The sequence below is a fragment of the Elgaria multicarinata genome, chromosome 7 (assembly GCF_023053635.1).
Source record: "Elgaria multicarinata webbii isolate HBS135686 ecotype San Diego chromosome 7, rElgMul1.1.pri, whole genome shotgun sequence".
NCBI lineage: Eukaryota > Metazoa > Chordata > Lepidosauria > Squamata > Anguidae > Elgaria > Elgaria multicarinata.
Window position 1 is genome coordinate 29,045,447 of NC_086177.1, and position 12,678 is coordinate 29,058,124.

The window sequence follows — 12,678 nt, forward strand, 5'->3', positions numbered from 1 at the left end:
AGAATTAACTTTCTTTTAAGAAAAGGCCTTTTGTGGTTTATAAATTTTTAATACAGGATGCGAGCTGCCAGAACAGCTTTGGATTGCAACCAAAGATTTGAAGCAGTCTCCTGAACATGAAATGAGGTACACTCCTGGTGCACCTGGAGACAGTGCCTCTTTCATCCCCTCCTTCAGAGTTATGACACCTCTGGCTTTCGCCTCAGAACATCAGGAATTTTCCTTCAAACTCGCTTCTTGGAACTAGGCTTGTGCACTCTTAGTGGATAATTTATCACATCATATTTCTCTGCCTTGAGAAATGCAGCTCTTTTTTTGTTGTTGTTGCAATGGAGTGATTTTAAAAGGAGAGAGAGAGAGAAAAACACTATATGGACTGCTAAGTTTATGCAGGAATCTTCAGATGGGGCCAGGTTTAATGGATGACAGGAAGTAAGTAAGACACAGGCTGCAAGGGAATAATAGACACCATCAATTACAACTGTACATAAAACTTCTCATTAAAGTCCTGTTCATCCACTCTTTGCCTGTAACTCACAAAGAGTTTCATTGATAAGTGTTAAAACTGCTTTTGCGAGAAATTTCTGGTTGATATGAATGAATTCTCAACATGCCACAGCTTTCACATGTGGTGCTGGGGGCACTGATCATTCACAGGATCACAGCAGGCATGGGGAGGATATAACCCTTTTATCCTCTGCTGTTGTCCTGAGGATAATTCTGGTGTCCAGAGTGGGGTGGGGTGGGGTGGGGAATTTGCTCCTAATGCTGAACCGGCTTCAGACAAGGCATCATCAAGGCTTGGGATGAAGTTCCAAGAAGGATCTTTCCTGGTACATTTGTGGGGTATTGTGGGGGCTGGCTAAATGTTTCCATTTTGTTCCATTTCTTTACCTTTTGAAAAGCCACATCAGTGAACCTAGCAGCAGCTTGAGTGCAGCCTTTGAAAATGTACCCAGAATAACCCCCTGGAAATGATGCTACACATAATATAGTGTTGTTCCCAGGGCAAACATCATTTTTCCAGGCAATGTCCCCTGAGAACGATCTTGCATAATCATGGAGCCTCGTTTCCAAATGTCTGGGTCCTTTTCGAGGTCAAGAAAAGTAAGGGGAGTCTTTGCCAATGGCCACAACATAAAATGTCAGATAAGCTTCGGCTATGAGGTGGTATATAAATGTAATAATAATAAATAATAAATAATAATAATAACCCCACCACCACCTAAAAATCATTAGAGCCCTGTAGAAATGTTCTGGGTTTAGCCCTACTATATTTTTTACTACAATTTATTTATTTATTATTTATTTATTACATTTTTATACCGCCCAATAGCCGAAGCTCTCTGGGCGGTTCACAAAAATTAAAACCACAATAAAACAACCAACAGGTTAAAAGCACAATTACAAAATACAGTATAAAAAGCACAACCAGGATAAAACCACACAGCAAAATTGATATTAAAATACAGAGTTAAAACAGTAAGATTTATATTTAAATTAAAATTAAGTGTTAAAATATTGAGAGAATAAAAAGGTCTTCAGCTGGCGACGAAAGCAGTACAGTGTAGGTGCCAGGCGGACCTCTCTGGGGAGCTCATTCCACAACTGGGGTGCCACAGCGGAGAAAGCCCTCCTTCTAGTAGCCACCTGCCTCACTTCCTTTGGCAGGGGCTCACGGAGAAGGGCTCCTGTAGATGATCTTAAGGTCCGGGCAGGTACATATGGGAGGAGGCGTTCCTTCAAATAACCTGGCCCCAAACCGTTTAGGGCTTTAAATGTCAATACCAGCACTTTGAATCGGGCCCGGACCTGGACTGGCAGCCAATGAAGCTGGAAAAGGACTGGCGTAATGTGATCTCGCCAGCCAGTCCCTGTTAGTAACCTTGCTGCCCTATTTTGTACCAGCTGAAGCTTCCGGACCGTTTTCAAAGGCAGCCCCACATATAACGCATTGCAGTAATCCAAGCAAGAGGTTATCAGAGCATGGATTAGCTAGGCTATCTCTGTCCAAATAAGGGCGTAGTTGGTATATCAACCTAAGCTGATAAAACGTGCTCTTTGCCACTGAGTTCACCTGTGCCTCAAGTGACAGTTCTGGATCCAAGAGCACCCCCAAACTACGGACCCGATCCTTTAGGGAGAGTGCAACCCCGTCCAGGACAATTGAATAATTCTTCATAAATTAGTATCTATACCTGTCTATTAGCATATGCAAATTTTATGCAAATTGGCGCCTTCCTTCGCCTCCCTTTTGGTGATGCATTGTCCTCCTTTTTGGAGATGTGTAAGTGGACATGCTAATGATAAAAATAGAAACTCACCACAGCTCTCAAAAGCAAACCATACCAAAACCTTTGCTCAGAGCTACATAGATTAAGAAATTAATCTGAATCTGTTGGTTGCAAATGGATTTTAGAATCCCTCACTGTGTGAGTTAAAATGCTTGCATAATTCTTGGAAATAAGTGGCATGCTGTGTCTTAAGTGATATATGAATGTGGTGTCCATAGGGCCATCCCAAAAGGTTGTCTGGAACTCCATTCAGCAGCACCCCTATTCTCGTCTATCCAAAGGAAACGACAAAAGTTTAGAGCACACACAGAGAAATCGTTTTGGCCCTATGCTCAATGAGGCAGAGATGGGGGATTTATAGCATCAATGTGACCTCCATGCACAATGATTCTACCACCTGTTAATCAATTATGAAGTCTGACCTCCCTTACCATACTAACTGGCCACAAGGTGTTCTGCAAATCCCCTTGGTGATAAATCATGACAAGACACTGAATGTTCAACTACCATCATATGTCTGGAGTAGTCTTCTGTTAGAATTCTCTCCGCAATTGCAGAAAACAGGAAACAGGTACCGACAATGGCTCATTAGAATTGGTGTGTTCTTCCCCGGCATTCATGAGAGTTTTATTGGCTGAAATTTTCTTCAAGAGGCGAACACAATGCTGAGTGTTCAAAGATGTGTTAAGACAACTCCACTTTAAAAGCAATTCACTTGTTCTTTCGATTGCTCTGTGCTTCTTTACAATAAATTATTTCCTTCAACTCGTGCCAGTTTATTGAAAATGCTTGACTCACAAATGTTAGGCTTACATATAGAAGCACATCACTTTCCTAGTCCAAATGAAACAGAGCCCAAGCACACATCTGCTGATCACATTTCTCCCTTGTTAACTTTCCCTTCCCTTCCCTTCCCTCCAGTGTTAACAGGGATCTTTATTACACTATTAGGGGACAACTGTAGTTCTTTGCTGCTCCATGGGGCTGTTCACAAAAGACGTTAACCTACGCTCAGTGGTTGAGTGTGGGTTGTTGTTGAGCCATGGGTTGTTTATGGAGTAACAGGTTAGTGTATTGTCTGAACCAGAAAATGTTCTGCAGGAGGGCTTGTGTGCAGTGTGGTTTGTTAACCATCCTGAACAACCCAACAATAAACCATGGGTTTTCAAGTTGGCTTGTTCAAGAAAAATAAGCCACACTGCATGGTTAACAATAAGACAGGGGATTGCAAAGTGAATGATCATGGATTACAGGAGTAAAACTTTCAAGCTGTGTGTAGCAAGGAGGTCACTCAGACCATTATCCTTGGTACAAGAATTGGGCTTTTACAAGCGTGTCCATATTTTCATCTGTGAAATGTTGGGAAGTACATTATCAAAGTGCTTCCATGACACACTTGCAGGCCAGCTACTAAGGGAAGGGTTGTCAGACTGATTCTTCCCATATGTGGGAGAATGCAATCTCACTATGACCATTGCAATATGATTTGCTTCTCACAGTTAGGTAATTTTAGACTCTGGACTTAATGATCGTATCTGGGTACTGCTGCTCATTATGCTCCTGAACATTTGCCCTAAACTCCTGCCCTGATGACACCACTGCCCCATGTGCGTCAATCTAGCTTATCTAGCTTACTAGCTTGTCTTCTCCCCGCCCCGCCCTCAAATCCACCATGCAAATCCATACACCTATGACTGGAGGGCGTGAGAGTTAGGTCAGCAGTGCACTCAGTGGAACGGAGGAAATGGAGGGCATTTCTGCATTAAAATTTTATCCCGCACCTTTACCGGGGCTTCTGCTTCTGGATTCTTCATGGGATTAAGATTGGCTCCTTTACACATGCTTTTTTCTGGGATTTTTCCTTCTCTGCCTTTCTGTATGTTTCAATATACAACCAGTAGGTGGTGTTGTGGTATAACGGAATTATACATTTACATGAAGTTTCTAGAGCACAATTCAGAGACAATACCAGACTCTCGTCATTATGAAAAATCTGTGATAATAGTTGCAAAGAGCAAGAGATGCCTTGGAAGTTGACAATGTCGTATAAAGGACCAGTAAACTACCATGAGTGCGCAATCATGGGTGCACAATAAGAGCCTCATGTGGAAATGCCCAGGGAATCATAGCTCACACTTATCAGCCAAAATGGTGAAAAACAGCAAGGCATAGATGAGCTTGTGTGAACAATGAAGTGAGAAACACCTCTCTCTAGAGATCTGCCAGTAGCTGCAGTAGCATTGGCAGAGCTTGTGCAAACCAGATCCGTTTCTTGTTTGTTTATCTTGTGGCCCAAGACATTCTGCTGGAGCAGGCTGTTTGGGGGCAAAATGTACAGAGATGCGTACTCACTCCTGGACGTCTAATGTGGACAGAGCCTGATATCCCCAAAACCTTCCACAGTGAATGTACAATGTCCAACCCCATTCCCCTAGCTTCACAGCAGGGCTTTAAGGAAATAAATATTTTGAACTGCATATGCGATGCACACATATAGAGTGTAGCACTACAACACTCATGTGCATTTTCTTTGTGTATCTGTGTCTGTGTGTGCACACATGACTTGTTGCTTAGAGTCACATTCCATGTCACTTAGAAGCCAACACAAACAGAGAAAAGTGGTTCCCCATCTTCCTCCTTTATATATATTCTGCAAGGGTAGCAGAAAACCTTGTCACTGGAAACAAGAGTATTCTGATCAGAGGCACTCATGGTACCAATTAATTACTATTAAAGCATCACTCCCTATGGATAGTCAGGGGCACGTGGCTGTGGCTGCTATCTAGGTTCTTTTGGGCAATTTAGAATCATTTTCCTACGAACACGTTTGTGCAGAATGACCATCCGTCACCCCTGTACTGTCCTTGGAATATACAGCCAAGCAGGAAGGTACTTGTTGAGAACCAAGATGTATTAAAAATCTGTCTAGGACAGAAAACCAAAAGGAAGTTTTACAATATTATTCTAGTAATGAAAAGCAGCCTGGACAGGGTGCTCAAGAATGACCGTAACCTGCCCCGAAAGCAGCCTGGACAGAATGTGCCATCGGTACTGCCCAGGGACAGTGTGACTAAAAAGTACTGAGGGAGGAGCAGAGCCATCCAAAACCTGCGATAAGAAAACCGAAATGGAAACAGGAATGTTAAAATATTCAGGCAATTAATGAAAGACAATATGAATTGAATAATGTGAAAAATAAAAACTCAGTGTAGTCTTCATTGGAAGGGAGGGTTTTTTTCCTCCGTACTGTGATCAGTGCTATTTCTTTTCTCTTTCCCCCCCTGTTTTTTAAAAAAAGACCCAGGAAATGAAGCAATGCAGTTCTGATAGTGTCTAGTATGGCCTTGAAGCTGGGATTTCTCAGCTGAAAGCCAGATATGAATATTGTCGTGTTTCTGCAGCCAACGTATCATGAATGGCTTTCCGTTTCAGTCAAACCTATCGAGGCTTTTATTTTATTTTTTTTAAGTTGTTTTCAAAGCCATTTCTGTGAAGGCAGTGTATGGACCAGAACAATAAGGAGAACTTCAAATAGATGGTCTGATACAAAGGAAAGACTTCGTAAGGCACTCAACAATTTTCTCATAACTGTCATTTGAAGGATTGGAGTTAGATTTTTTTTTCCAAATAAAATATCATTGTAAATTGTGTAGCAAAAATAAAGCAAGTTATGGGGTTATTTCAACCACTAAACTTTTCAGAAGAAATGTTCAGGAAATATCATACGGAAACCTTAAAAGGAAACTTTTTGAGAAAATGGTTGGTCCTAAAAATACGTAAAGAGCTTTTCTGTGTAGAACTGAAGGAGAAAGATTTTCTGTATATTTTTTATTATTATTAAACGGACAGTTACTTGTGATGGAGGCCACTTTGTTTTTCACGTGCAGCACTCAAACGCACCATTTTTGAGAGTGACACCATCGAAATTATGTTTCTCCAGGGTCAAACGAAGAGATTGAGACCACTCCCACACTTGCATCATCAAGGAGCCCACAGATGTACATTTGACAGCCATTTGATTCTGCTATTAGTTGTTTTCTGGGAACCTCACCGATTCTAGCTGCTTGTTAACCTGTGTGAACAGTACTGTCCCAATGGCAGTAGCCACTGTGGCACGTGTTCCACATATTTTTGAAGCAGAGGACTGCAAAATAGGAAGGGGCTGGACTGAAAAGCACTAGATTATTCCAAAGCAAGAACTTTACTTGTGCTTGAAATAATCCCTAAAAGGTCAGACCCAGAATCTCCTCCTCCTCCTCCTCCTCCTCCTCCTCCTCCTCCTTCTTCTTCTTCTTCTTCTTCTTCTTATTATTATTATTATTATTCCTAAACCGCCCCATAGCCGAATGCAAACTAGAACCCGGATTTCCCAAGTCCCAGTCCAACACTCTAAACCACTGCAACACACTGGCATATTTAAATTTAAATTTTACTGTTCTAACTCTGTATTTTAATCTTATATCAATTTTGCTGTATGGTTTTATCCTGGTTGTGCTTTTCATACTGTATTTTGTATTTGTGTTTTTAACCTGTTGGTTGTTTATTACGGTTTTAATTTTTGTGAACCGCCCAGAGAGCTTCGGCTATTGGGCAGTATAAAAATGTAATAAATAAATAAATAAATAAATATTTAAGTGATTAAATATAGAACCAGAAAGAACAGTGATAACAATGAGTGAGCCACATGGCACTGTTGGAGAATGTAATTTCATGTGTAATTATTATGTTTAAAGCATGTAAAATTTAATTTCTCTACATGACAGACTTACATTTTTTATTTAATTAATTTTGGATTTTATTTTTTTTAAAAAAAGTGGCTTGATAGCCCTGCTCTCTTGCCCGAGGAACTCTTGGAACTTAATCCTATTTGGGGTGGGGAGTTGGGAATAGCAAGTTAAGAATTTTTAGGATCTTTAGCAAATTACAGTTCGCAGAATTCTTTGGAGGAAGGAACAACAGCTAAACTGGTATAAAAATGATAGATTTGTAATGTAGATTTTCCTGCCATAGTATTACCTGGGCACAAGGTGGGGAGGGGGTGCTCTTCATGCATGACGCATGAGAAGCAAGAGAGAGGCTGTAGCAGCTGGCTGGCGCATTCTGGGAGTTGTAGTCCAACACATCTGGAGCGCCCCAGGTTGAGGAAGGCTGCTGTAGCTCAATGGTAGAGCACATGCTTTGCATGCAGAAAGTCTCCAGTTCAATCCTTGGCTTCTCTGGGTAGGGTTAGGAAATAATCCTGCCTGTAGAATTGGAGAGCCACTGCCAACCAGTGTTGACAGTACTAGGCTAGATGGACCAAGGGTCTGACACAGTATAGGCTTCCTAGGTTCTTATGACAGGTGCATCCATTTTTAAAAGGTTTTGGGGAAGTAAGAAAAAAGAATAAATTGTCTAAAATAAGGGAAACCAAGGATATTAAGCTTTGGAGAACTGTGACATCCAATTGTCTGTTAATGATAAAGTGTGGAAGTGATAGTGAATGATAGTGTATGCCAATATGTGGCCTGCAGCCAGAAAAGGCCAGTGTTGGAATCTGCTACTGGAATATTTCTATTTGAGATCTTGTTTGTCATGTTTGATGCCAGCTGCCATAAATTATAGGATGCTCTGTCTGATCATTCAGGAAGTAAGCACTCAGAAATAAGAACGCAATATAAAATCAAGAGTCTTTGGGAAATGGAACTCCCTTGTGTCCCCTTTTACAGAGGACAGTCCTCGATTTGGAGGGCTCTCAGAGAACAGTATTTAATTTGGAGGTGTCATCTATTTGAAGGGTTGTCCAGTCCAAGTCCAATTCAAAGAAAAGAACCATCAGGAGGAAGCACTGGGCCTGGACATCAGATTTAGGGGGCACATAGGTCACTGGGGTCAAGTCTTCCACATTATGGCGAGACGTACTGTATTTCTACTTAAATTATAACAATTCTTTCTCAATTTGCATTTATACATATAAATTAGTATGTGCGGATTGTATGCAAATAAAATAGCGCCCTCTTTTTCTGTGATCGGTGTCCTCTTTTGGGGGGTGAGTCACCCTAGCTACACATCAAGTGTGGGGGGTTCAGTGGACCAGGCTGGGGAGCAAACAGGCAGGTAAGCTGTGGATGTATAATCTCAGGCTTCATCAGAGCATTCAAAGGTATGTATCTTGAGTCCTTCTGACCTCTCACACCTCTCTGACCCATAAATCACTGTGGCAATGACAAATTTGCCCAGACATTAATTTTGTATCTACCTTGACTTAGAAACGTAGAGCAATGGGGCTGTCTGCAAAGTCCAGGACCTTCATTTCCTCAGGTTTCCATCATGTTCCCATCAAAAACTGCTCTTCAGAAGGACCTCTTTAACATATTTCAGTGTCCACCACAGTAGCAGTCTTCCCTCCTGACATATGACCAACCTTTGGCCTCTGGTGTCAAGAAGCTGGGCAGGGGGAGAAACTGTGTTAGAATTATGTGTGAGCCCTTTTCAGTGACATCCTTTGTGAGCCCATGAAATAGAGATCCCTAAGCTCTAACACAAATGCCTCAGAGATAGATGTTCCTGTAGCATTGTGTTGTTTTACAGATGGTCCAAACACCTCTCCTGGTACTTTGTGGCGAACGTCTTTTTCTTTGCAGATGTCCAAGTGTCAAGAAGATTTAGCTGTTCTTTTAGCAGACCTGGCTTGGAAATCCCCAAGCATTTTAAAACATAACTCTTCCTTGCTTGAGCATCTCTGCTTCTGGGTTTTGTGGTCTTTTCAGGGACGCCTTATTTATTATTCTTTCCATGAAATAGGAATCCCTAAACTCTGGCTTCCCCTCTCCCTCAATTCCCCTTACGGTCTCCTCTGCTTTTAAATCAAAGCCACTTAAACCAGCATCATGAATGCATTGCTAACCATATTTGTGCGTTAAATCTTGTGGTTGTCTGTTCTGTACAAAAGGGATCTTACTCCAGGCTGGGTAGAGCTTGTCATCCCATAGTCATGATAAAGCTGTGAATGGAAGGGGGGGGGGGGAAGATGGGTTCTTCATCAGACATTTTGTTTTCAACCACTTCCGTTACCAGAGTGCGAGAAAGAGTTCGCTTTTACAAGATTTGTCAACGCCGGAAACAGAGCCAGAGCTTTATTCAACAGGAGTGTGTGGAACTCCCTTTTCCAACTATGGGGAAACTTTTGAAGCCCTAAAGGCCAAATTAAACAAAGCAATCACATGTGTGATCGTATTTCACACGTGTTGTTTTCTAAAAACAGCAACAGCAGCATGTTTGTGGCATGGGGGAGTGTGATTGTGAGGGCAGCACATGTGGTGGGGGAGGTTGGATCCCGATTTAGTCATACCTAGAGTAGCCCCATTGAAATCAATGGGATTTATGTTAGTACAAATTAGCGTCCCATTGATTTTGATGGGCCTAATGTAGCTATGACTAAACCCGGAAGACTGATTAAAATCTCCCCGGTGTTATTTGCACCGGAAAACAACCTACCATTCATCCTGTTCCTGATCACTGACACTCACACCTGCTGTTCACTCTAAGGCTGCAATCCTAAACATGCTTACGCAAGAATAAGCCCCATGAAAAATGGGATTTATTTCAGAGTAAACAAGAATAAGGTTATATGGACCCAACCAGATGCACCCCTTCCAGCCCCTGCATAGACCAGGCATATTTGGGATCCCTAATGTCAGTTCTGCTGCCGTATTCCTACTGGTGATATTGCTGTAGCTGGATGGAGCAGCTTCAACAGCCCCCAGTCAGGAGTTATGATCTTCAGGCATCCTATTTTCAGGCCGGACAGCTTTTCTTCACGATGCTGTTAATCGGCTGTTAGTCTGCTGTATCTACTTTCAGTTTCCTCAAAGAATTGAGTTCCAAGCACGAGACAAGGAGTGTTTCCTTTTTGATTTTCTACTACATAACCTCTAGGTGGCACTGTGGTACAGTAGAATAACACAAACGCACAAGAGGGAATTGTGCTTTGTTTCGCTTTCCCTGCTCTAAAAATGTGGCTGAAAGTGCTGGTTAAACGCAAAGTGAAATTGGAGGGTCCCGACTTTGTCTAAGGAACCTGTAAACAACTGGGAGAAAGGAATGATGCGCACACGATAAATGCCTCAAGGAGAAAAGCTCAGAGTTGCTACTGGAATAGGATACTACAGCTCTGCAGCTGCTGGCTGGAAGATATTTAAAACTACTTCTCCCAGCCACAGCAGCAGTACCGAAAGGAACATTGCCACATTGTTGTGAGAGATTGTATATATGGTTTTGAATTTATATCTTTCTAAGCTAATCGCCTTTTCAATCTTGGTTGGTTCACATGCCTTAGCTCAACGCATATGTTCCATTAAATATAATAAGAGCGCCTATGCACATAATGGCTTCTCCATTCACTTCAATATCAGGAGAATCTATTTGTAGCCAATGGGGAAGCTTGATCACATTGTGTTCATTATGTTCATCTCGGGATACACAGAGCTTTGGATTAGAGCCCAGTCAAGTCATCTCTGGGTTTCTATATTTACTTTAAGGGTTACACAGGGCACGGAAATGTTTTATGCCGAACATGGCTATTTTATACTCAGCAGATTTAAACTGCTATGCAAGAATGTCAGCTGCCAACCGCAGAAGATGGAGAAGCCAGAACCAGCTATCTTATTTTTTTCTATGACTCCTGTCATTACATGGCTCTTATATTTGTTACAGTCATTTTTTATTTTGTTTTGATTTAATGCAATTGCTTTGTGCCATTTTTATTTTGCTAGCTGCCCTGAATGGACAGGATAAAAAATACTAACAGAAAAGACAATGGTTTCGACCATTTGAATTTGGTTGTCGTCAGTAGTCATTACTGAGTGGAGAAGAGGGGAGGGGGAACGCTGTCACATCTCTAACCCTGTTTACAAACTATTGTATGCAATGTGCTCTTAAAAACCAATTCTTTGTCTGCATTTTTTTTTTTTTGCAAAGCAACTGGCACTTTAATCCAAACAATTAACATTAAGCTGTAAAAATTTCAAGCACCCAAATTTAGCTTCCCCTTTAGGAGGTTCTTATTTTGTTCAGATCAAGGATCCAATTGGAGACCAGATGCATATCTCTCACAAGTGGCCACACTGCTGCCAAAGTGTCTCTCACTTCTCTGGCTTCTCAGATGTCTTGTAGCCTTTATGGTGTCAAATTCCACTCGGGTGCAAATCGTTCTTCTGCCGTCCCTGGCATCTGACGTCACCGACTGCGGGTGCATTTAGGATGCTTTGCAAATATCTGCCCAGTCCTTCACGATATTTTATCGTGCTTTTTTAAAAAAGAAGTGGATAAGCTGTTCTTCTTCCTAATGCTTCTGGTTGTCATTCTTGAACTTCTGGAACTCTGTTTGAATGGATTGAGGCTGATCTAACAAACCAGGCAGCACCTGTCCCTTAGGAAACAGTGTGGGAAAGCTTCCGAAGATGTACTTTTCATCCACCATCTGACAGATGCAATGTTGACCTCTAGCAAAAAGACAGCATCTTCATCAGTCGTGAACTCCTTGGCCAAAATATTTGACCCGAATGCTTTGCAGAACCAGCGTCCGTCTGATGAAGAGGAGCCCTCACCTGCTCCCCCTGTGTCTGATAAGAATGGCAGCTCCCCTGAAAACATGAGTGCCCTCGAAGTGAAGGTTGCTTCCTTGGATCAGAAAGTAAGCACGTTGCTGACAGCGCAAGACCATGTTCTCCAGAAGTTGGATTGTGTCTCGCAGGAAATCTGTTGTATGGAAAAGAACATTGAGCTCTTGAGAGGGAAAGGAAGAGACTCTGAAGTCGGACAATGCCCCGCAGCCTCTGAAAAATCAAATCGTTCTGATATGGAGATCTTGTGCATAGAAATTAACGAGAAGCTCTACAATATGAACAAGAGTGCCGAGCAGCAAGCCAAAAGGATAGATGGGCTCGAACAAGTCCTGCTGGGGGTGTATCAGCTTGTCGGCTCTTTGGTCGAGAAATTAAAGACTTCAAAAATCACCGATCTAATGCGCAGAAAAGAAGCTCCTCATAAGCTCCTTAGAGTTGGCGGGTACTTGAGAAAAGATAAAGTGGGAAATCTTTTCAGGATGCAGATGTTCTCCGACAAAAAGGATGAATTCAGAAGCAAATGGGGTGAAAAGGTCAGTCCAGGATTGCTATTAGGAGCCTAATGTGTTTCCTACTTTGTGTTCAGTGTTTGTTGATTTGTTCCTCACCTTGGTGCCCTCCAAAGTATTGGACTACAAATCTCATCATTCCCAGCCAGCATGGCAATGGGCCATGTTGGTTGTGGATGGTGGGAGCTATACCCTAAGAGGGCACCAGGCTGAGAAAGGTTGCTGCTGTAGCAAATCATTCAGCTTTTCATTTTTAAAAAAATGCGCAAA

The 12,678-nt window shown here is 42.0% G+C and overlaps 1 protein-coding gene across 2 annotated transcripts in view; it reads left to right on the top strand.

Annotated features, from left to right (window-relative positions):
• Window positions 1-12,678, top strand: part of MYLK4 (myosin light chain kinase family member 4) — a 102,595-nt gene that overhangs the window by 50,259 nt on the left and 39,658 nt on the right. The window contains exon 1 of one of the 2 annotated variants that reach the window (XM_063130284.1): window positions 11,767-12,432. The exons of the other annotated variant lie outside the window; for it this stretch is intronic. Within the exon in view, the coding sequence (XP_062986354.1) occupies window positions 11,767-12,432 (666 nt within the window). Of the gene's footprint in view, window positions 1-11,766; window positions 12,433-12,678 lie in introns of those variants that run through there. 2 annotated transcript variants of the gene reach the window in all.